Below are 24,792 nucleotides of genomic sequence, written 5' to 3'. Positions count from 1 at the left end.
GCACTCCAGCCAGGGCTACAGGTTTTTGTCTTCAAAAAAACCAAACCAAAACAAAAAAACAACAAAAAACTATTTACAAATGTATCTCTGTTCCCTTATTAATTCATTCTGCCTAGTAATCCCTGAGCAGAATTCCTCCTTCTCCCACCCTCATAAGTCTGTTTTACCAGGAGGGTATATAAGCTTCTGAACTCTTTTTGGGGTGGGTAATCACGTTGTGATTCTCCCCGTGATACACTTTAAATACATTCGTATGCCTTTTCTCCAATTAATCTGCCTTTTGTGAATTGATTTTTGAGTGACTCTTCAGGGGGCAAAGGGGAAGTTTCCCATTGGCTCCTACATTGTCATTTCTCCTTTAATTAGAAAAATACTTCGGGCCAGGCGCAGTGGCTCACGCCTGTAATCCCAGCACTTTGGGAGACCAAGGCAGGCGGATCACAAGGTCAGGAGTTCGAGACCAGCCTGGCCAACGTGGTGAAACCCCATCTCTACTAAAAATACAAAAATTAGCCAGATGTGGTGGCAGGCACCTGTAATCCCAGCTACTCGGGAGGCTGAAGCAGAAGAATCGTTTTTTTTTTTTTTTTTTTGAGACGGAGTCTTGCTCTGCCGCCCAGGCTGGAGTGCAGGGGCCGGCTCTCAGCTCACTGCAAGCTCCGCCTCCGGGTTCACGCCATTCTCCTGTCTCAGCCTCCCGAGTAGCTGGGACTACAGGCGCCCGCCTCGTCGCCCGGCTAGTTTTTTGTATTTTTTAGTAGAGACAGGGTTTCACCGTATTAGCCAGGATGGTCTCGATCTCCTGACCTCGTGATCCGCCCGTCTCGGCCTCCCAAAGTGCTGGGATTACAGGCTTGAGCCACCGCGCCCGGCCAGAAGAATCGTTTGAACCTGGGAGGTGGAGGTTGCAGTGAGCCAAGATCACTCCACTGCACTTCAGCCTGGGCTGAACAGAGCGAGACTCCGTCTCAATTTAAAAAACAAAACAAGCCCTTTCTGGCGGTAACGACCTACCCATGAGAACATGCCTCTTGCAAAGGATCTCCTTCATCCCTCCCCAGAAGAGAAGAGGAAACACAAAAAGAAACGCCTGGTGCGGAGCCCCAGTTCCTACTTCGTGGATGTGAAATGCCCAGGATGCTATAAAATCACCAGTCTTTAGCCATGCACAAACGGCAGTTTTGTGTGTTGGCTGCTCCACTGTCCTCTGCCAGCCTAGGAGAGGAAAAGTAAGGCATACAGAAGGATGTTCCTTCAGGAGGAAGCAGCACTAAAAGCACCCTGAATCAAGATGAGTGGGAAACAATCTCAATAAACACATTTTGGGAACAACAACAACAAAAAAAAACCCTTCAAAAAACCTAGGAACTCCAGATGACTTCCTTTGGGAATTGTCCCTTAATCCTTCTTGAGGAGTCAGGAGATGGCTCCTGTTTTTCAGGTGACAACATTGGGGCACGGCAAAGGTGATCTGCCCACTTCATTCAAATCGCGAGCTAGACGCAGCGCAGGGACTCGAACCGCCGTTTTCCTTGCTTCCAAGAGTACAGGGACGAACCGGTGAGCAGAAGGCCTAAGAAGCCAGGAACAAGAGGTTTCCGCCCAGGACGAACAGAATGAAACTCGCCCGTTGTTGGCCCCGCCCCACTTCGAAGCTCCGCCCAGGCCAAGAAGCGCGGGGGCGGGAGTGAGGGGCGGTTTCCATGGTGACGGCAAACAAGGCCCACACTGGACGCGGCAGCTGCTGGGCTGCTACTCTTGCTGCCGCCATGATTCCCCCCGCAGATTCTTTGCTCAAGTATGACACCCCTGTACTGGTGAGCCGGAACACGGAGAAACGGAGCCCCAAGGTGAGGACGGGGGCTCAGGGGACAAAGCCTCGAAACTCCAATGGGGAAAGACACGTTCCCTCACTGAGGGTCAGCAATCTCAAGGGACAGGGATTGCAGCGACTGGGAGTAAAAGGAATTGGGAAGTCGGAGAAGGAGGGTGAGAGGATTGTATAGGAAGCCCAGATGTTGGATGTGACCCCAGAGGGCAGATTTAGGATGGGGAAGGAGATCACAGGGAGATGGATGGGGCTCACTCTTCTTCATGGTACCCGGATCCAAGAATAGATGAGGTAGTGATTTCCCCATCACCAGAGATGTGAAAGCCCATGCCTGAGCACATATGCCAGAAACACTTGTTCAAGCATTGAGTTGGGACCAGACTTCATGGCGTCCTTCAGCTCTGTGACATAATTTCTGCTGAGAAGACCGACCCAAAGTAGGCTAGGAAAAGGGGAGAACTGTGCAGAAGACCTGGAGCAATCTACAGGTTGGGGATGTGTGGAGCTGAGCTCCTGAACCATTTCCTGCCCTCACCTGTGCCTTCATCTCAGGCTCGGCTACTGAAAGTCAGCCCCCAGCAGCCTGGACCTTCAGGTTCAGCCCCACAGCTACCCAAGACCAACCTCCCCTCAGCTCCCTGTGTCCCAGATCCTACAAAGCAGGCAGAAGAAATCTTGAATGCCATACTACCCCCAAGGTAAGAAAGTAGGAGCAGTGGCTGGGAGAAGGCCTAGGCTTTGCATCGTGGATTTTGGGAGTGTGGGAGGAGGCACTCTGCCCTGTTCCTGTCTGGGGTTTTCTCTCAGTATCACAGAGCTCCTAGAACTTACATATGGCTGGATCCTGGCACGCTGGTGGGAGACCTCTTCTCAATCTACCCTTGTTTCCTGCATGCTGTCACCCAATCTCATGGCTTTAGATACCACCTATGTGCTCCCAAATGTGTATTTCCAGCCCTGTCCTCTCCACTAAACTCCAGGCCCATATAGTCTTCTACTTGCTCATTATCTTCATGAAGATATCTAATAGACATCTCAAACTCAACATATTCAAACTAAATCGCAATTTCTTCCTCCCCCAGTCTGCTCATCCCCCGTCTTCTGAGAACTTTTTACTAGGGACTCAAACCACCTTTCATTCCTTTTGGTCACTCTCACAGCATGTGTCCTATCCTTCATCACATTCTTTTGGCTCCACCTTCAAATTCTTTCCCAAATCCAACCACTTTTCACCACCTCTGCTTCCATCATATCATCTTGCTTCTCGTCACTGGTGGCCACTCGCACTGCTGCAATGGTCTCCTGTCTGAAAACACTGCTTCCATTCTGCTCCTAAAATCTATCCTCCATACAGCCCCTAAGTCATAAGTCAGATCATGCCAGTCTCTGCCCAAAGCTCTTTCATGGCTTCCCATCTCAGACTAAAATCAAAAGTCCTTACAATGGCCTGGAAGATGTGGCATGATCTAGCCTATGATATATCCCTGACCTTATCTCCTATTATTCTGTTTCTTGTTCACTGTGCTGAATCCACAGGGGCCTCACTTGCTACTTTTTTTTTGAGTCGGAGTCTCACTCTGTTGCCCAGGCTGGAGTGCAATGGTGCGATCTCGGCTCACTGCAAGCTCTGCCTTCTGGGTTTATGCCATTCTCCTGCCTCAGCCTCTTGAGTAGCTGGGACTACAGGTGCCCGCCACCACGCCCGGCTAGTTTTTTGTATTTTTAGTAGAGACGGGGTTTCACCGTGTTAGCCAGGATAGTCTTGATCTCCTGACCTCATGATCTGCGCAGCTTGGCCTCCCAAAGTGCTGGGATTATAGGCGTGAGTCACCGCGCCCGGCCCTCACTTGCTATTTCTGAAATGCCTCATTCACTCTCCCATCACAGGGCCCTGACAGTTGGTGTTTTCACTGCCAAAGATGTTCTTCCCTTGATATTCTCCTGGTTCCTTTCATTTCTTCACTCAGGTCTTTCTCAGATGTCATTTCTTCCAGGAGGCTCTCCTTGAGAATTCACTATAGCAGAGCACCCCTGTCCAACATGATCTCCTCTTCTTGCTTTTTTCTTCTGCAGCAACATGCCTTTTCATCTATTTTTATGTAATAAGTTGACAGCACAGTTTGTAAGGCTATGAGGAAAAGGGAAAACAGTGAAAGAGAGACTGTCATCTCCTCTGAGGTGGAGGTCAAAGGATGGGGATAACTTTTCAGTTGATTCCCTCCCACCAATGATGCAGAAATCCTCTCCCCCATGGCACTTCAAACCTCCTCTGTGTGATTCCACAACCTGGCCATCTCTGCCACAAGGTTCACTGTGGGGGCCTACACAGGCACACACCTTCACGAACCTCCCCACCCCTGATAACACACATCTGCCTCTTTCTCACTTACACAAGGTTCATGATGTCCTGTGTTTCCCACCCCATAAGTTGGTGGGTAGTTCCTACTGTTCAGATCAAGCAACAACCATAAATCGGTCTTCAACATGTTAGGAGGGTAAGATCTGAAATGGTGGGGAATTATTTCACAGAGGCCCGTTGCCGTGGTGGAAATTGTCCACCACCTACCCATTCCCGAGGTCCCTATGGAGGCGGCATAGCGGGTGTGGCTTTGGAACCTCACATCCCAAGGGATGGAGGATTCTGGGTTGGTGGCAAAGCTGCCCCTCACTGCTGCTCAGGCAGAGGGTTCAAAGGGCCCTCTCTGGTCATGTGCTGGGGACCCTCGAGTCAATGGGTTTTGCTCAGTCTTGCTGTGTCTGCCACAGGGAGTGGGTGGAAGACACGCAGCTATGGATCCAGCAGGTGTCCAGCACCCCCAGCACCAGGATGGACGTGGTGCACCTCCAGGAGCAGTTAGACTTAAAGCTGCAGCAGCGGCAGGCCAGGGAAACAGGCATCTGCCCTGTCCGCAGGGAACTCTACTCACAGTGTTTTGGTGAGTGAGCCAGGTGAGGGATGGACACTACACACCCTACTGCTCCCTTCCCTTCACCTTCAGCACAGATCCAGGCCTGAGCACCCTAGAGCTGGAGCCCATCTCATACTGGAATCCCCTTTTCTCCCCCTGCCTGACCCACCCAGCAACAGCTAACTGCCCTCTTTCCCTTCCCAGTTGAAGGGGGTCAGCCCCTCCACACCTGTGGGTATCTCTCGTCAGGCAGGACAAGAGACTGAGAAAAGAAATAAGACACTGAGACAAAGTATAGAGAAAGAAAAGTGGGCCCAGGGGACCAGTGCTCAGCATACGGAGGACCCGCACCAGCACCGGTCTCTGAGTTTCCTCAGTATTTATTGATTACTATTTTCACTATCTCAGCAAGAGGAATGCGGCAGGAGAACAGGGTGATAGTGGGGAGAAGGCCAGCAAGAAAACATGTGAGCAAAGGAATCTGTGTCACAAATAAGTTCAAGGGAAGGTACTATGCCTGGATGTGCACGTAGGCCAGATTTATGCTTCGCTCCACCCAAACATCTAAAGAGTAATAGATCAGTGTTGTGGCCAACATGTCTTGCCTCCCACCACAGGGCGATTTTTCTCCTATCTCAGAATAGAACAAATGTACAATCGGGTTTTACACCGAGACATTCAGTTCCCAGGGGCAGGCAGGAGACAGAGGCTTTTGTCTTACCTCAACGGCAAGAGCCCTTCCTCTTTTACTAATCCTCCACAGCACAGACCCTTCACGGGTGTTGGGTTGAGGGACAGTCAGGTCTTTCCCATCCCATGAGGCCGTATTTCAGGCTATCACATGGGGAGAAACCTTGGACAACATCCGGCTTTCCAGGGCAGAGGTCCCTGCCCTGGACCTCCCTGCACAGCTTTCCGTAGCGCATTGTGCCCCTGATTTATCGAGAATGGAGAATGGTGATGACTTTTACCAAGCATACTGCCTGTAAACATTTTGTTAACAAGGCATATCCTACACAGCCCTACATCCCTTAAACCTTGATTCCATGCAACACATGTTTCTGTGAGCTCAAGGTTGGGGCAGAGTTACAGATTAACAGCATCTCAGGGCAAAGCAATTGTTCAGGGTACAGGTCAAAATGGAGTTTCTTATGCTTTTCTTTTCTACATAGACACAGTCACAGTCTGATCTCTCTTTCTTTTCCCTACACCAGCCCCACCTCTTCTACAAGTCCTCCAGCTGCCAGCCACTGTATTCTTGGCAACTTGCGTTCCTCACCCCTTAGCAGATGTTTGGAGTAAAACAAGAACTTCTATCTGTTTTCCCAAAGATTTCTATAATAAGCATGTGCTAATTTTTTAGTCAGAAAGATTAATGTTCAGTATTTACATCCATCCATCCATGAATATCTGGCCCTTGGTCCAGAAAAATATTGTGATTTGTTGTTAACCGACAGACACGAGAGATTTAAGATGCACCTCCTTGAGTGCTGGTGTCAAATGGCTGTCCCCCAGCCCAGTCTCACTGGCTCTTAGGGATGCCGATCTGCAAACCACCTTCAAACTCTCAGGCAGCTGCAGGGTTTAGCAGGCTCCCCCATCCGTGTGTTGTTACGCTTCGCCCTCCAGGTCAGCATTTATGGGGAGATAGGCGGGCAAGCTCTAGACGTTGCCGTTTCCAGCCTCAAACCAATGCAGCCAAGGGGGCACGCAGGATGTCCCAGCTGCTTTAAAACAGCTGCCATCTTTAAACAGAAAAAGTCAGGTTTTTTCGAATAGTAACCAGTTTTTACCAAAGGCCAGAAGGGAGGGGACCCAGTGCTGTAAACAAACCAGAGCCTCTTGTTTCCTTTGCCCTGGACGACCCAGGTTTGCTGACTCTGTGCTACTCACAAGTGCCAAGTTCACTCTGGAGTCACTATATGGCAAGGCTCTTTGGGCCACTGAAGGCAGCCTCCTTGAGGCCCTTCTCTGAGGCTTTGTACTTTGTCTCCAAGCGAGAACACCCTAATGTCCTTCCCAAGAGGAAGGGTGTTTGCAGTAGACATAGTGCAAGCCCCCTCCCCACGCCCTGTCTGATCTCATGGTGTGTGTGCATTGGAAGATGAGTTGATCCGGGAGGTCACCATCAACTGTGCGGAGAGGGGGCTGCTGCTGCTGCGAGTCCGGGACGAGATCCGCATGACCATTGCTGCCTACCAGACCCTGTACGAGAGCAGCGTGGCGTTTGGCATGAGGAAGGCACTGCAGGCTGAGCAGGGGAAGTCAGACATGGAGAGGAAAGTGAGTGGGGTTTACCGTGACCCTTGGCCCCCTGTCTCTTCTGTAAACCTCAGGGCTACGTGCTTATCATTCCAGCACTACATTCTGGCCTCCTAAGGTGCTCTCCTGACAGTCACGACACTTGGACCTGCATCACCTCAGTGAGGGACCCCTGGTTGAGTATGATGGCCAGCCTGGTGGTCTTGGCAGAGTTGTCTCCACTGTGGACGCTCCATGCCAGGCACCGACCTCCCACCGGGTGGCAGTATATACCCTGGCAATGTCTTATGTCCCATGTCCCTTCCACCCAGGCTCACACCATTCCATTCACCTGGCGACATCCCAGGATGACTGGTCATTCTCTCCTCAGATTGCAGAATTGGAGACGGAAAAGAGAGACCTGGAGAGGCAAGTGAACGAGCAGAAGGCAAAATGTGAAGCCACCGAGAAGCGGGAGAGCGAGAGGCGGCAGGTGGAGGAGAAGAAGCACAATGAGGAGATTCAGTTCCTAAAGCGGACGAATCAGCAGCTGAAGGTAATCAACGCGCAGGCTGGGGTGGAGGTGCCCACCGCCCCGAGACCTAGCCCCACGGGCCAGGCATTCGGTTCCTTTTCCATGGCTTTTAAATGTTTGTCCACATGCACTGCCAAAGAATAAAGGAAGCTGACTTTGGTGGTGGGAGAAGGGGAGGGCTCCAGAGGGGGTCTCTATGCTCAACTCCAAATCTCTGAGGCGCCTCAGCCTGGCTCTCCAGTGGAGGATTCTTCCCCCTGGAAAAAAGTTGCCCATCCTCAAGGAAGAGGTGGATATGGCAAAAAGTGAAACTCCGTTCCCCTGGAAGCTGGTATGCTGGGGGAGAGCAGAGCTCCAGCTGGCTTGCGTGGTAGTGCTGTCCCATGGCTGTCTCCTCTGAGGGACTGTTTTAGGGCATAACCAGGGAAGAAGTCAGAACCAGTGGGCAGCAGGGCCCTTTGAGAGGAAGAACCATTTCAAATCAGAAACCTTCCCCAGGAATGTGGTCGGGGAACCCAGGCATAGGTGCTCTTCCTCGAAGCCCAGTGCCAGCAGTGGTCTTTTATCTAGCTGAGGTCATGGGAAGGAGGGGGCTGCTGGACACAGCTGGGCAGGAGGCCATGCTACCGGCACTGCACCTCCCAGCTGTTTGGTCCAAAGGTTCTCAAAAGGTAGGCCCCAGACCAGCATCATCCTCACCTGGCAAATGAAGCAAGACAAATTATTGGACCCACCCCAGATCTACCGAATCAGAAAATTTGGGGTTGGGGTTCAGCAATGTGCTTTAACAAGGTCTCAGGTGATTCTAATGTTTGCAAAAGTTTAAGCATCACTGTTCTGGAGAGATGGCCTACTGACATTTAGTGGCTTTCTCCCACGGCCCTGCCCAAAGGACCCTGGATGGATCTCCCTCTCCTCCCTAGACTCAGATAGAAACCTTATGGTCTTGACATTGGCAGGCTTGTTAGGTCTACACACCAGCAGGACTGGCCATTTGCAATAAAGAAGGCTTTCTATTAACCACTACTGGAACTTTTCTTGTTGCTGAAAAGTTAAACAAAAAGAAAAGCAAGAAACTTTCACAGCCATAGATGAATCTGCTTCCTTAGCAGCCTCTGAGGCTGCTTTCCTTAACTGCCATATTTCTTTTTCACAAGCCTGAGTTCCCCAGTTCGTCCTGGATTAGCAACAAGAGCAAACCAAATACCTTACCATATTTCTGACATTTAAAAGCAAAAGATTCTTTAGAAGTGGGCATTTAAAAAAATTTTTTTTTTTTTTTTTTGAGACAGAGTTTTGCTCTTGTTGCCCAGGCTGGAGTGCAATGGCATGATCTCGACTCATTGCAAACCTCTGCCTCCCGGGTTGAAGCGATTCTCCTGCGTCAGCCTCCCGAGTAGCTGGGATTATAGGCGCCCACCACCATGCCTGGCTAATTTTTTGTATTTTTAGTAGAGATGGGGTTTCACCATGTTGGCCAGGCTGGTCTCGAACACCTGACCTCAGGTGATCCACCTGCCTCAGCCTCCCAAAGTGCTGGGATTACAGGTATGAGCCACCGTGTCCAGCCTTTTTTTTTTTTTTTTAGACAGAGCTTCACTCTTGTTGCCCAGGCTGGAGTGCAATCTTGGCTCACTGCAACCTCTACCTCCCATGTTCGAGCATTCTCCTACCTCAGCCTCCCAAGTAGTTGGGATTACAGACATGTGCCAGCATGCCTAGCAAATTTCTGTATTTTGAATAGAGATAGGGTTTCACCATGTTGGCCAGGCTGGTCATGAACTCCTGATCTCACGTGATCCGCCCACCTTGGCCTCCCAGAGTGCTGGAATTACAGGCGTGTAACACAGAAAGTGAGCTGTTTTTATTGGCTCAAAACTGCAATTGCAAATAAAGCAGCTTTGCTGTCCCCAGGCTAGACCTACCTACAGATCTGTCCAGTATTATTTTATTGGCTGCCAGAGGAACATAGTAAATAACTCCCAAGTGTCTTAAGCTTTACGTAAAGAGGGAAAGCTCTGGCAGGGTGTGGTGGCTCACACGTGTAATCCCAGCACTTCAGGAGGCCGAGGTGGGTGGATCACCTGAGGTCAGGAGTTTGAGACCAGCCTGGCCAACATGGTGAAACCCCATTTCTACTAAAAATATGAAAAGTAGCTGGGCGTGGTGATGTGCGCCGATAATCCCAGCTACTCAGGAGGCTGAGGCAGGAGAATCACTTGAACCCGGGAGGCAGAGGTTGTAGTGAACCGAGATCATGCCATCACGCTCCAGCCTGGGCGACAAGAGCAAAACTCCGTTCCCCACCTGCACCCCCCCCAAAAAAAGGGACAGCTCTGTATTCACTGGCAGCATTTCTCTAATTAGGTGTCCAGTTGTCTCAGTGGCTGAAAATTTGCTGTTTCTCAAACCTCTGGTCCCAGCAGAACTCCCAGGATGTTAAACAAGAGAGCCAATTTTTTTTTTTTTTTTTTTTTTTTTTTTTGAGATGGAGTCTCACTCTGTCACCCAGGCTGGAGTGCAGTGGTGTGATCTCGGCTCACTCCAAGCCCCTCCTCTCGGGTTCATGCTATTCTCCTGCCTCAGCCTCTGGAGTAGCTGGGACTACAGACGCCTGCCACCACGCCCAGCTAAGTTTTGTATTTTTAGTAGAGACGGGGTTTCACCGTGTTAGCCAGGATGGTCTCAATCTCCTGACTTCGTGATCCACCCGCCTCAGCCTCCCAAAGTGCTGGGATTACAGGCATGAGCCACTGTGCCCGGCCAGAGAGCTAAATATTTAACTTAGCAGACATATTCTGGCCTGAAATCTGAGCCATGAAAAGCCCTTACAACAATGCATTCAATATCCTTGTCAATGCTTTATATCATACCCGGAGCCATTATTGTGTGGAAACCAGGACAGCTCTGGCATCTCCTCATGTACTAAGACTGTATGCCAAGCCAGAAATTAGCTAATCTAGAAAATATGGATTTGGGGATCAAGGGGAAAAAGAACGCTTGGAGTGACAGCATTTGGATTATTCTTCCCAGACTTTTATCACCTCTTAGCTATTTGTATCAGGCTGCAAGTTTCAAGTATTAATGGAGTTTGTTTTTGTTTTTCAGGCCCAACTGGAAGGCATTATTGCACCAAAGAAGTGATAATTTCCACATGATAATTTCCAACAAGACACTTGGGAGTTATTTACTATGTTCCTCTGGCAGCCAATAAAATCATCATAAGCCCTTTGTAATAAAAAGCTAGTTTCCTGAGTGAACAAGCTACACCCTCCCCTAACCACCACCTAGGTATTTGTCAGAAGTCACACTATTGCTCCAATGTCATGAAACACCTAAGGTCTGCCAGCCAGTCTCCTTTCATCTGGGCAATGAAAGATGGTGTGGCCCTGTTAGTCTAAGTGTGTGGCTTCCTAGTCAGCCTTGGGATCTGCCAGCTCAAATTCTAAGAAAGTAACTGCTATCTTGTCATCACTCTATACCAATACTTACTTCTGGCCAAATGAATCTGCTTCTCTGCCCCTCAAACTTTTAGTTCACAATTCATCTTCTACCTTAACTTGGGCTTCCTGCGCCTCTGGCCTTCCTTATTTAATGTCTTCTTATCCCTGCTCGAATGCATTTCTAACTCATTTTGGAGCTTTGGTTTTCTAATGTATTATCCACACCTGCCAGTCAACTGAACCCCTTCCTCCTCGGTTTCAGACTGCCTACGTTAGGAAACGACGGCAGAGTCAACCCTATGGCTTTGGAGAAAGTAAATGTTTGCCAGAAAGGAATACTAGTCACAGTGGCCTTTGTGAGTTGTCTGCAACTCAGCTCTTCCCCCAGCACCGATCTGTTCCCCTTATCCTGCAGAAAATCAAGCGCTGACTCTGCACCCCCCTAAGTAGTGATGTTAATTAACTGAAGAGGTAACCAAATGCAGGTCTAATGACTAATGATTGGAGTATGGCTGCTAGACAACTGCATTTTAGTATTTCTCTTCCACTCTCCTGGTTTTGTAGACCCAGAAGACTGAATGAGTGACATACATCTTTAGTTCGGGGCAAGGCAGGATGGGCTAGGGTGGTAAGCTGGAGAACTTCCACCCTTCGGTTAGGCTGCACAAGTAACGTTACCTAAAAGGCACTAACATGCTCAGCTTCCCCGGAAAGAGGTGCGAGAAGGGGCTCTCCTTAGCAGAGCTTCCATCTGTCATCTGTCTTGGGTCCAGTGAGCTTCAAGGCTCACAATGGAAGCACTGTCGTTCCCCAAGAAAAGCTGTGTTCCCCAAGCTGAACACACCATACACATTCTCATCTGGAATCTAAGGGGCAGCTTTTACCCTGATCCAGTATCCTGAGGAATTTTAAGGCTCTACTCAAATGACCTGCCTGTGTTGACATTTCCATGGGAAAGAACTCTTTCCACGAGATCTGCTAGTTCCAGGACTCTACGACAGGAATGTATGTGTCGTAAGTGGGTCCACTTCACAGACTCATTGAGGCAGAAATTACTGCCGCTTTCTCCTATTTCTTCCACAACCAGCCTTCTTGTATCTCAAAGCCCAGGCCGTGTACGCTAACGTCCTTGACATTTGCAGTTCAGTATGCTTCTATTCCAAATCACTCATTACCAACAAAAAAGAAATACCACCCTTTCCATTTTGTAGACCTCATCCCCTATTTCTGTCAGACATTTATATGACAGGGTGACTGGATGAACCTCTTAGTTCATCCACAGTCTACCTGAAGTGCTAGACTTTCAGGCCCTTATCACTGAAATCCTTAAGGGTGCGGAGGCTTGATTTCCCCAGCACTGGGGAAGGGCTTCAACTGTCAAACCTCAGAACAAAGGCGTTATGGCCTTAGAAATGCCAATGGGGCAGGAAGAAAACACAATTTCTAATTGCATGTTTTGTATAATTTAATAAAAACCTTTTAAACATTACTGCTTTTGTCTGAATTTTTTGCGTTTGTGTTTCTGTCCCTCTGAGTCATTGGTCTTCTTTTTGTTCCTGTTCCTATTTTTCACGTTGTGTGTTTCATAGTAGCGCACACCAACTTTTTTCGGCCGTTGCTGCCGTACTGCTCGCCTCCGCTGTAAAAAATGGCAAGAAAAGATGAAGGAAAAAAAAAAAATCCTGAAAGTCATTCACAAAACAGGAGTCTCTGCTTCTCATCTCTGTGTTCTATTTCCCGTGCTGCTTCCACAGCTACTGGAAGCAGTGCTAATGAGGGAGGGCTCCCCCTTAGACCTAAGGTTACTCTTCCATTGTGACTTAAGAATCTCCAAGTTACAAATCCACATGTGATCCAACCCTTATCCAATGCGAGAATCTGTTCTGCATCACTCCTGACAAGTCCCCTGCAGCAAGACTGAGCGCTGCTAACCACTCCCCTCCCCAGAAGGCCCTCTCCAGCTCTGAACAGCTCAGCTCCAAAGCTGTCCTTCACAGAGGTCAGTGATCTGCCCAAAACAGATCTGCTCATCGGATCATTTCCCTTGGGACTAGAAACTGACTCCTCTAGAGGACAGTCCACCGGTGTGGAGATGTTGATTAGAAACTCCTGGCCGGGCGTGGTGGCTCAAGCCTGTAATCCCAGCACTTTGCGAGGCTGAGACGGGCGGATCACGAGGTCAGGAGATCGAGACCATCCTGGCGAACACGGTGAAACCCCGTCTCTACTAAAAATACAAAAACTAGCCGGGCGAGGCGGCGGGCGCCTGTAGTCCCAGCTACTCGGGAGGCTGAGGCAGGAGAATGGCGTAAACCTGGGAGGCGGAGCTTGCAGTGAGCTGAGATCCGGCCACTGCACTCCAGTCCGGGCGACAGAGCGAGACTCCGCCTCAAAAAAAAAAAAAAAAAAAAAAAAACTCCTAAAACATATGACATGGACTCAAGGACTTTCATCCAGCGGGCCAGCCCCGACCCTATTTATCTGACCTCAACTAGGTCAACGAGGACTGGGGTTCTTGGGATTCAGCTCTAGACCATTTGTTTCAGTGGGTCTTGACAACTGGGGTTCTATTTACTCTACTTGGGCCACACTTAAGACCTACAACACTTACTTCTTTTGAGGTAAGCGCCCTGGGAGCTTTATTTGAATGTTCCTGTTCCTCTTCCCTTTGTGCCTTCCGCTTCTTTCCCTTTTTGGAAGGTGCTGGATACAAACAATACACAAACAGGAATTTTCTACTGAAAATTTGTCTATAAACCCAATGGTGGGAACAAGCTTGATGTATCAGAAGGAGGTCACCCAATGTGGACAGAGCAGGTGAGCAGAGAGGTGAGTAAAGCAGGCCAAGGGGAGGCCACCAGGTCAGGATGCCCTGAGCCATGCTCTCAATGTGGAAGCTGATGGTCAAATGGAGGAAAGGATAAATGCAGGAAACACGCCCTCTTCTTTGTCTGTGGACCCACCCTTGGATTCTAAGGTTAATGATGAACCCTTTCTAGGAAGTTTCCTGAATTGTCAATTTAATCCTAAAAAATGTGCAGAATGAAAAGTGGATAATTCAATTTGCATAACAGTATGTAAATTTAAAGTTATCTGCCAGATATGACAAACATTTATGTGGATGACTGAGATAATTTGGAGACTGAACTTAGGTTTCTCAAAACTCTAAAGACGCAAATTATATCTAAATGATTGAAATAATTTATCTTCACCTGTATCATCTACATGTTCTTCCAGCGTTTTTCTTTGTTCTTCAGGTTTTGCAAATATCTTTTCACTCAGTCCCTTGGATATCCTGAAACAGAAAGCAAAGTAACATTCCTCCTCTCACTCCCCGGAATCACATGCTGAGCTGGAGACCTGCGACAAACTCACAGACTCAAGAAACCCCACTCCTATCCATGTAGTTATCACCAGTGGAAGAAGTTAACATCCAACATATTTGTAACTCCCTGGGTGTTTCTAAAGCTTCTCATGCTGCAGGCAGCTGAATTTTACAAAATTTACAGCTCACTTTTTTAAAATGGCAATAACAGCCAAATGTGGTGGTGCACACCTGTAGTCCCAGCTACGTAGGAGGCTGAGATGAGAGGACTGCTTGAGCCCAGGAGAGTGAAGCCAGTCTAGGCAACAAAGCGAGACCCCGTCTCAAAAAACAAACAAACAAAAAACCTAATCAAATAAACAAATGGCAATAACCCCATGTAAAAATATGGCTCCGGTACTCATGGCAAAGTTTTGGGAAAGGAATGAATAATCTGCAATTTGTGAGAAGATGAAAATATTACCTGACTGCTGAAAACTTTTTGGCTTTGGCTTTGTCTAGAAACTTCTGATATTTGGCAATCTTCTCATCCAGGGCTTTAATAACGGCTTTGGTGTCGTTTCCCACATGTTCCTCCTCAGGCTCCGAGGAAGACTCTTCTGCATCATCTCTTTGTTGCTCCTGTTCCTCCTCCTCTTCATCAGAAAAGCTCTCAAGCTCTTCCTCAAGATCTGACACCTCCACAGGAACCAGGTCATCCCCAGAAAACTGAGGCACCACGTTGATTTTACCAAAGTTCTGCCGAACCCGTGTGAGAATCTGCTGCATCTCTGTGTTAGTATCACAGTGACTGTTCTCTTCTGTTTCTTCCTTAATGACAGATTCTGACCCCTCACCTGCAGTTTCTGTGACTTCCTCGCCTGGATTCTTTCGGGCTGCTTCTGGGACAACTTCCAAAGATGGGGAGGGTGGAAGCTATTAAAGGGTGGAAATGGGGGAGAGAAATAGAATCAGAAAATGAAAAATGGAATTTCTGAACTCACACCTTGCTCTTAAACAGTCCTCTTCTCAGGACTAAGGGAAGGTATTGAAAACACCCAAATTTGAGTCATTTCATTAATCTATTTTTAAACCAATGTACATTAAGCCCAGAGACCAGTACTAGGATCAAAGGAATATATATGTAGTTCCATAGGATGAGCCAACTAAGACTATTTAAACCATTAAAACCAACCAATGATTTACCACAGACAAGCAAGGCTCCCTAGACCTTCCAAAGGGAATTGTTGATATAAGCACATGCAAAATCACACAACAACTACATAAAAATGAAGGCCAGGCTGGATGTGAAAGACTAGAACAGAGAGGCATTTGAGGAAGTCCTCTGATTTTTTTTTTTTTTTTTTTTTTTTGAGACGGAGTCTCGCTCTGTCGCCCAGGCTGGAGTGCAGTGGCCGGATCTCAGCTCACTGCAAGCTCCGCCTCCCGGGTTTTTTACGCCATTCTCTCGCCTCAGCCTCCCGAGTAGCTGGGACTACAGGCGCCGCCATCTCGCCCGGCTAATTTTTTGTATTTTTTTAGTAGAGACGGGGTTTCACCGTGTTAGCCAGGATGGTCTCGATCTCCTGACCTCGTGATCCGCCCGTCTCGGCCTCCCAAAGTGCTGGGATTACAGGCTTGAGCCACCGCGCCCGGCCGGAAGTCCTCTGATTTAAAGTATCCCCCAAAATTCATACATTGGAAACTGGTATGGTTTGGCTGTGTCCAAATCTCATCTTGATTTGTAGTTCCCATAATCCCCACGTGTTGTGGGAACGACCCAGTGGGAGGTAACTGAATTATGGGGGCGGGTCTTTCCCATGCCGCTCTTGTTAAGTCTCATGAGATCCGATGGTTTTATAAAGGGCATTTTCCTGGCACACGCACTCTTGCCTGATGCCATGTAAGACATACCTTTGTTCCTCCTTCACCTTCCGCCATGATTGTGAAGGCTCCCCAGCCATGTGGAACTGTGAGTCCATTAAACCTCTTTTTCTTTATAAATGAACCTGTCACAGGTATTTCTTCATAGCAGTATGAAAATGGACTGATACAGAAACTTAATGCCCAATGCAGCAAGTGTTGGGAAGTGAGGCCTAATAAGAGGTAATTAGATCATGAGGGCTCCACCCCATGAATAGACTAATGTGATCTTGGGGGTGGGTTAGTATTTTTTTTTTTTTTTTTTTTTTTTTTGAGACGGAGTCTCGCTCTGTCGCCCAGGCTAGAGTGCAGTGGCCAGATCTCAGCTCACTGCAAGCTCCACCTCCCGGGTTTACGCCATTCTCCTGCCTCAGCCTCCCAAGTAGCTGGGACTACAGGCGCCCACCACCTCGCCCGGCTAGTTTTTTGTATTTTTTAGTAGAGACGGGGTTTCACCGTGTTAGCCAGGATGGTCTCGATCTCCTGACCTTGTGATCCGCCCGTCTCGGCCTCCCAAAGTGCTGGGATTACAGGCTTGAGCCACCGCGCCCGGCCGGGTTAGTTATTTTAAGAGTGAGTCTGTTGGCCAGATGTGGTGGCTCACGCCTATAATCCCAGCACTTTGGGAGGCCAAGGTGGGCGGATCACAAGATCAGGAGTTCAAGACCAGCTTGGCCAACATGGTGAAACCCCACCTCTACTAAAAATACAAAAATTAGCTGGGCATGGTGGCGCATGCCTGTAATCTCAGCTACTCAGGAGGCTGAGGCAGGAGAATCATTTGAACCCAGGAGGCGGAGGTTGCAGTGAGCCAAGATCGTGCCACTGCACTCCAGCCTGGGCAACAGAGAAAGAATCCATCAGAAAAAAAAAAAAAAAAAAAAAGGAGTGAGTTTGTTATAAAAGCAAGTTTGACCCTCTCTTGCTTGCTCTTGTCCTCCCACTTTCCATGATGGGATGACCCTAGTCAGACGCTGGTGCCTTGATACTGGACTTCCCAGCCTCCAGAACCATGAGCCAAAACAATTTCTGCTCATTATAATTACCCAGTCTGCAGTATTCTGTTACAGCATCACAAAACAGACTAAAAGAGGAGGCATCTTGAAGCAAGAGTATAAGGTAAGGAGGGGGAGTTCTGTGAGTGAAGAGTTCATAAGAGCATTAAGTCTGGGGACCCTGAAATGACTGGCCTGCTTTAAGTAACTGCAAAGGCAAAAATGTGCCAAGCTTTCTACTGGTGTTTCACATGTATAATATCATTTTATCCTTGCAACAAAAACTCACAGAACTTAAAGTGATGTTCTCAAGTCAAAAGTGGCCAGGCAAATCACTAAATAAGGACAGAACTATAAAATGCAGGAAACCACACACAAAATTTATATATACATTTTTCTAGGAAGGGCAATTTTTGGCTTTCAGTTTCTGAAGAGTTTCTGCCCTCAACCAAAAAGAGAAAAACAGAATCACAGAGTAAGGCACATGATAGTGAAACTGCCTCCGAAGGGTTGACAAGAAGTACCTGCCAAGTTCTGGACAGAAATTATAATTAAGCACTAATTAGGGGGCACTTTGGCCCATATCCTTGTTGCTAAAAGTAGTGAAACACTAGGTACTGATCATTTGCATCCCCACTGTCCCTACAGATAGGATTTCTGACATTTGGGTCATAAGACTACGTAAGAACTGATGTGCATCCCCATTGTTCCTACAGGCAAGATCTCTGACATTGGAATCATCAGGTTTTTGTTTAAGGATTGCTTACAATGTTTTTTCAGATCCCTACTTCCAGCAACCAGTTTGAAGATCCCCAGAGAAATGGGATCTGCATGAGAACACAGCTTCTTCATCTCCCTGTCCCGTGACTTCATCCAACCAATGATCCTCACTCCAGCCTACTCCAAAACCCTTTAAAAACCCTAACTCCAAACTCTTCGTGGAGATGGATTTCAGGATTCTTCCCATCTCCTCCTTTGGTGACCCTATGATTAAACTTCTTTCTCTGATGCAGCCGGGTGGTGTCTCAGCGTATTGACTTACTGTGTGCACTGGGCAACAAATCTACTACGGTTACAACAGTTCTTAAGAATTATCTGGCTCCTTTTGCTGGCGGCGGCGAGAGCGGAGAGGACGCCATGAAGGCTTCTGGCACACTACGAGAGTACAAGGTGGTGGGTCGCTGCCTGCCCACCCCCAAATGCCACACACCGCCCCTCTACCGCATGCGAATCTTTGCGCCTAATCATGTCATCACTAAGTCCCGCTTCTGGTACTTCGTATCTCAGTTAAAGAAGATGAAGAAGTCTTCAGGGGAGATTGTCTACTGTGGGCAGGTGTTTGAGAAGTCCCCACTGCGGGTGAAGAACTTCGGAATCTGGCTGCGCTATGACTCCCGGAGCAGCACCCACAACGTGTACCGGGAATACCGGGACCTGACCACTGCGGGCGCTGTCACCCAGTGCTACCGAGACATGGGCGCCCGGCACCGCGCCCGGGCCCACTCCATTCAAATCATGAAGGTGGAGGAGATCGCAGCCAGCAAGTGCCGTTGGCCGGCTGTCAAGCAGTTCCACGGCTCCAAGATCAAGTTCCCGCTGCCCCACCAGGTCCTGCGCCGTCAGCACAAGCCACGCTTCACCACCAAGAGGCCCAACACCTTCTTTTAGGTGCAGGGCCTTCGCCTGGGTGTGCCCCAAATAAACTCAGGAATGACAAAAAAAAAAAAAAAAAGAATTATCTGAACTACTTATCTACACTTACTGACTAGATATGCAGGAAGGGCTGAAGACAATGCCAGTGTTTCCACACAGGGTCCCAAGAGAGCAGGGATACAGACATCCAGAATGACCCTAGAATCCAGCTGCCAACTCAAAACCCTCCAATGGTTATCCACCATGACACCCTCCCCTGGCCCATGACATTCCAGCCACAGTGACCTCCTTTCAGCATCGGGACACACAGAGCACACTCCTGCCCCAGCTGCTCTGGATGCGCTGTTCCCCTTGCCTGGAACATTCTCCCTAGACACTAGCATGGTTCCTGTCTCATATTAAGGGCTCTGCTGAAGTGCCACTGCCTCAGAGGCCTTCCCCGGCCACCCCACACAAAGTACTCCTCATCTCCCCCAAACCCCTTCGCCTGGTTTAGTTTTCATCACAGCACACAAGATTTCCTGACATTATATATTTATCTGCTTACTGCCTCCCTGTGATATAAATACCACACTTCCTGGCACAGAGCTCCTAAGACACTTGGAATTTCCCAAGTGATGGGTATCTTTTGTTATTGGTTACAAGCCCCTTTCCACCACACCCGAGTTGATGCTAATGTGGTGACTCATGATGGACCCCTAGATAGCTTCAGGATGGGGGATGCGCTGGTCACCAGAAAGACCAAGCAGTTGACCACATGGTTGGTGCTTTCAGCCGCTCAGAAGTGAGAAGGGAGACTGGAAATTAAGCCTATCACCAACTGCCACAGATTTAATCAGTCATGTCTATGTAATGAAATCACCATAAAAACCCCTACATGATGGGGTTTGGAAAGCTCTGGGTTGCTGAACACATCAATGTGCGGGGAGGGCACGGAAGTTCTGTCCCTCTTCCCCATGCCTTACCCTGTGCACCTCTTCCATTGGCTGTGACTGAGCTTCATCCTGTATAATACACTGTTAATTGTAAACACGGCACTTTCCTGGGTTCTGGGAGTCCTTCTGGCAAATTATCGAACTCCAGAACCCTGGAATTTGTAGTTACCTGGGCATAAATGTAGATAGCCCACAGCTGCCATCTGAAGCAGGGGGCCTAGGCCTTAACTTGTGGGGTCTGTGCTAACTCTGGGAGTTAGTGTCATGACTGAACTGAACTGTCGGGACACTCACCTGGTTTCTGGAACTGCAGAACTGGTATGGAAAAAAAATATGTATTTGGTGTCAGAAGAAACCACACACTCCCTTGCTGGAATGTATGTGCAGCTGCTGTCAGCTTCTCACCACAGCACCACCAGTACCCAGAAGAGTCTGTGGCCAATAGAGACACTCAATATGGGATTGTTGAGTGAATGTATTGGTGAATGAACGAATGAATGAATTATGCAATACACATGAAGAGAGAGAGAAACTTTTACTTGGTTGTCTGATGGTTTGGGCAGGGAGAAGGAAGAAAGTCAATTAAGCTCAGTTTCAGGCGTTCTTTTTTTTTTTTTTTTTTGAGACAGAGTCTTGCTCTGTCACCCAGGCTGGAATGCAGTGGTGTGATCTCGTCTCACTGCAAGCTCCGCCTCCTGGGTTCACGCTATTCTCCTGCCTCAGTTTGCCGACTAGCTGGGACTACAGGCGCCCGCCACCACGCTCAGCTAATTTTTTGTATTTTTAGTAGAGACAGGGTTTCACCGTGTAAGCCAGGATGGTCTCGAACTCCTGACCTAGTGATCCACCTGCCTCGGCCTCCCAAAGTGCTGGGATTACAGGCATGAGCCACTGCGCCCGGCTCAGGCTAACTTTCAAATGCTGCAGAATACATTCAACTGAAAATACCTAGCTGCACTGCAACTTGGAATGGAGTCAGGCAAGAGGAAACCAGAACTGTACGGACCCAATGACACTAGCAAGCATAGATGCAAAATTTGAAGCCACCATTTCAAGAGACTTGGCTGGGTTCTGAAAAAGGTCCTAGAACTAGAAAGGCAAAACGTTAATGTTGAGCCTTCTGGCAGTCCACTGCCAGGGTGAGGGAATGGGGATAGTAAGAGAGCTTCTGGCCCCAGCCATCAGACTTCTTTCTCCAACTATCAATAGTACCACTCTCCTTTCTCACTGGATCACAGGCTTTTTGAGGGCCAGGGCTGTTTTTCATTCCCATATTACCTGTGCCTGGCACACAGTCGATGCTAATAAATGTTTCTTAAACAAATCAATCTTAGCAATGATTCTGTTTTTTAAGCATAAGAAAAGATACAGGTACCAGAAGATCACTTATTATTTAATGAGCCCTCTTTTTCCAAGGCCCTGAAGACTAGTATCTAAGCTTGGTCTTCTCTCATATGTCTATTTATTAGTCTCCAAATGCACCCCCTAGCAAGGCCATGGCACTGGCACTCTAGAATGAGAGAGGGTGGAGTGATCACCGTGGGCCAGCAGTGGCTCCCAAACAGTGCTTCATCCTCAAAAAAAAGTTTTTTTTAATTTTTTTGAGATGGAGTCTCCCTCTGTGGCCCAGGCTAGAGTGCAGTGGCACGATCTTGGCTCACAGCAACTTCTGCCTCCCAGATTCAAGCAACTGTCCTGCCTCAGCCTCCCAAGTACCTGGGACTACAAGCGTCTGCCACCACGCTGGGTTAATTTTTGTATTTTTAGTAGGGACAGGGTTTCACCATATTGGTCAGGTTGGTCTCGAACTCCTGACCTTGTGATCCACCCACCTCGGCCTCCCAAAGTGCTGGGATTACAGGTGTGAGTTACCGTGCCTGGCCCCAAAAATATTTTTATATATTTTAAAAAATAATAAAATAAGAGACACTGCACCTGAATGAAAACATGCTCTATGAAGAGAGGCAATCACAAGCTACACCAAATCTAGGTTAGGACCCATGCTCCCCAGAGGTGGGCCCACCCTGCTCTTACCTGGGGGGCCACAGGTGGCTCTGCATTGGGTGGCTTGACAAAGAAAGGAATCCGGCCCCTCTGCCAGTCATTGAGGACCATTTTACCCACAGTCTGCAAGTCGGGCTCTCCACCCTGAAAGGTCACGAAGAGATTCCCAATTAAATTCAAAGGACCAAAACCACCTACCACTTTGAGGGTATTTCAGTTGTCCCAGGGGTTCATTATCACTTAAGTGACAAGTTTCACACTTTTCATACATGCATACCAAAAAAAGGCCCATATCATATACATATATGCCTGCAACAGGTATCAGTCTAAATTCTCACAAACGCTGGCTCACCTTTAGTAACTTCCCAGTCCGGAAAGCGAGCTTCTCAAGAAAGTCCTCAGCATTCTCCCAAGAATCAATCTTGTAAGTTTTGCTGATATATTCTGGCTTTGCTCGTTCAAGTACAGCACCAATGTGGTCTTCAGGACTCTTAATTTTTTCCACTTGAACCTAAATGTTAATAGGAAATCTCCCATTTACAAACTTTGCTGTGGAAGCAGTGAAGTTCCCACTGTCCTTCGCAGCACTATTTGAAAATAGATTTCAACATCACAAAGCTAGTGGAGACTGGCAGGAGCCTGTCTCTGAGGTGGCTAGACATGGTCGGCTGCAAGGAGCACTGCTGAAAGCTGACCATAGCCACAGAGCCCAGAACTCAGCTTTAATCCCCACTCACCACAAACTAACTGTGTGGCTGCCACAAACAGTTTAAACTTGGAATGCTTCATGTTACTCACTTGCAGAAATGGTTAAAAGCCTGCCCATCCCAGGACACAAAAAGGATGGAATAGTTTAAGAAAGGAGAGGAGGAATGTGCACAGGATGTATAGCCAGAAGCATGGTCAAGGTTAAGTGGAACCATTTATAGTTTTCGGTCGTACTCAGAAACAAGTGAGGAAATGACTGGGTTCCAAAATGACTCAACCCATAAACCCACGAAGATTAATTATTGCTAAGCATAAACAGGCCCTGCTTCCCTTTGGATCCTGTGTGTAAACTACAAACTCTTTTGTGGCATGATATTGACCAGATATGCCCATGGTTCCTCCACAGCTTATGCTGAGAGGCTCCTCAAACAGCTTATGCTGAGAGGCTGCCCTGCTCAGCATCATGTTCCTAAAGTTTGATCAGACAGGCTGACCCCAAACTGCCTTCTTAATGAGTAAAAAGGAAAGGTATCCAGGGTTCCCTACAGAACACTCCCCCGCAAACACAAACAGCCTATCGGGGCCAAATACTCACAACTCCTTTTAGCACAATGTCTGTCTCGGAGTCCTCAGAGGGGTAAACCACACCTGGACAGTCAATCAGGAATATCCGACGCATCAAAGTAATATACTGCCAGACCTGAAGTCAGAAAAAAGTCAGAGATGTCCTGTATCCAACACTAAGAGTCTAATTTCACAAACCCCTGATGCTCATGTATGATGCTGGAAAGGAGGAAGGGGTGAGTCAAAGGAAAGCAACCTGCTAAGTAATTAAGCTACTAACTCTCTCATCTGTGCCATGCACAAGATACTTCCACTAAGTATAAACTATAGTTTCCAGCAGCTGAGTCTAAAAATAACGCACAGACAGGATTTCTATCTAGTATTGTGCAATTATACCCAGTGAACCTTTCCCTGAGTTTTAAAAGTACTCTTGAGAGCTTAGTACTGCTTGATCTCATTGCCTTTAAGCAAAACCATGCTGTTCCCCACTCTGTGTTGTAGGATATGACCCCCAACTTTCAGAACCTACCCTAAGGTTGAGGCTTCTTAAATTAGGCATCAAACATTCTTGGGTTAGTTTTGTTTATCAAAATAAAAGGCTGGAGTGACCATTTAAAACAGATTTAAATATGAATCACATTAACCAACACACACCAAAGCCACACGGTGGCATATAAAGTACTCTCGGTCTTATCAAAGTGGGCAGAAACAACTCTGATATGTTCCAAACTATTATATGGAGAGCTAAACTCCTAATGGTGGTCTGCATTCAAGAGAAGCAGAGAGAAATCAACAAGTCCTAACCAATCACCCTCTATGAAAATAAAATATGCAGAGGTAAGGTCACCCCACGCCAAACATACCTTCGTTTCACCTGCAATGGGAGCCACGTTGCAAACTTTCTTAGAACGCAATGTATTTATCACAGAACTCTTGCCAACATTTGGATAGCCAATAAACCCAACGCTGATCTGTTTCTTGTCAGTGTGCAACTGTTCAAAGAAAGAACACACAGCCATACATGCAGTCATACGTATCCCTTTGGACAAGCAGGTTGTATTACTTTGTTAATATCAAGAATACAGTGCAAAGCTGTTGATACAACTTGATCTGAAGCCTAGATACACACCACCTACATAATCTGAGTGAGCTGGATACATAAGCTTATTAATAAATCAGAGGTGAGTCATTTCCTCGGTTATGCATATGAAATTATCCTTATATGTGTTAAGGTTAAAAGTATGTAGGTCAAGAAACAAAAGAAGGCAGTGGCTCACGCCTGTAATCCCAGCAGTTTGGGAGGCTGAGGGCGGATCACCTGTGGTCAGGGGTTCAAGACCAGCCTGGCCAACATGATGAAATCCCGTTTCTACTAAAAATACAAAAATTAGCCAGGCATGGTGGTGCATGCCTATAATCCCAGCTACTTGGGAAGCTGAGACAGGAGAATCGCTTGAACCTGGGAGGCCAAAGTTGCAGGGAGCCAAGATCATGCACTGCACTATAGCCTGGGTGACAAAGTAAGACTCCAGTCTCAAAAAAAAAAAGAAACAAAAGAAGAAAAACAGCCTGCTAGTCACTGATTTAGGACAATGCCATCTACTGATAAAATATCTTCAGGAAAAAGAATCTGAACAGATTCATCAACTAGAAATGCCACAACTCACCCCTCCTTTTCTTTGCATAATACATCTGCATTTCCACTGCCAAAAATAAATAACAAAAGAAAAAAAAGCAACCTTGAAAG

The 24,792-nt window shown here is 47.7% G+C and overlaps 3 protein-coding genes and 1 pseudogene across 5 annotated transcripts in view; 3 read left to right on the top strand and 1 right to left on the bottom strand.

Moving 5' to 3' along the window:
• Nucleotides 1-1,018: 1,018 nt before the first annotated feature.
• On the top strand, nt 1,019-1,326 carry LOC117092857 (annotated as a pseudogene).
• A 359-nt stretch (nt 1,327-1,685) lies between these two features.
• On the top strand, nt 1,686-12,448 carry DNALI1 (dynein axonemal light intermediate chain 1). Of its 2 annotated transcripts, none has more exons than XR_004440937.1 (6): nt 1,686-1,850; nt 2,384-2,529; nt 4,598-4,767; nt 6,845-7,019; nt 7,373-7,537; nt 10,625-12,448. XR_004440937.1 is itself a non-coding variant. In XM_033227071.1 (6 exons), exons 1-6 carry the CDS (start codon nt 1,704-1,706, stop codon nt 10,658-10,660), a joined length of 843 nt encoding a protein of 280 aa, XP_033082962.1. In that variant the 5' UTR covers nt 1,686-1,703; the 3' UTR covers nt 10,661-12,448. The 2 variants fall into 2 exon arrangements, 1 of the variants encoding a protein (XP_033082962.1); XM_033227071.1 differs by having other exon boundaries at nt 6,845-7,023.
• The window catches only part of GNL2 (G protein nucleolar 2), a 31,386-nt gene continuing 19,000 nt past the window's right edge, over nt 12,407-24,792 (bottom strand). For both annotated transcript variants that reach the window (XM_033227069.1, XM_033227070.1), the window contains exons 9-16: nt 23,909-24,037; nt 23,077-23,181; nt 22,126-22,284; nt 21,804-21,917; nt 14,748-15,199; nt 14,172-14,254; nt 13,571-13,662; nt 12,407-12,598 (exon numbers count right to left, since the gene is read on the bottom strand). In XM_033227069.1, coding sequence (XP_033082960.1) covers nt 12,446-12,598; nt 13,571-13,662; nt 14,172-14,254; nt 14,748-15,199; nt 21,804-21,917; nt 22,126-22,284; nt 23,077-23,181; nt 23,909-24,037 — 1,287 coding nt within the window. In that variant the 3' untranslated portion in view covers nt 12,407-12,445. The remainder of the gene's footprint in view (nt 12,599-13,570; nt 13,663-14,171; nt 14,255-14,747; nt 15,200-21,803; nt 21,918-22,125; nt 22,285-23,076; nt 23,182-23,908; nt 24,038-24,792) is intronic.
• LOC117092856 (60S ribosomal protein L18a-like) lies at nt 18,277-18,897 on the top strand. The gene has a single exon (XM_033227072.1). The coding sequence runs from the start codon at nt 18,319-18,321 to the stop codon at nt 18,847-18,849; it is 531 nt and encodes a 176-aa protein (XP_033082963.1). The 5' UTR covers nt 18,277-18,318; the 3' UTR covers nt 18,850-18,897.

The sequence above is a fragment of the Trachypithecus francoisi genome, unplaced genomic scaffold, assembly GCF_009764315.1.
Source record: "Trachypithecus francoisi isolate TF-2019V2 unplaced genomic scaffold, Tfra_2.0 Lachesis_group12, whole genome shotgun sequence".
In the NCBI taxonomy this organism is placed as follows: Eukaryota; Metazoa; Chordata; class Mammalia; order Primates; family Cercopithecidae; genus Trachypithecus; species Trachypithecus francoisi.
This window is presented reverse-complemented; position numbering and strand designations above follow the sequence as displayed.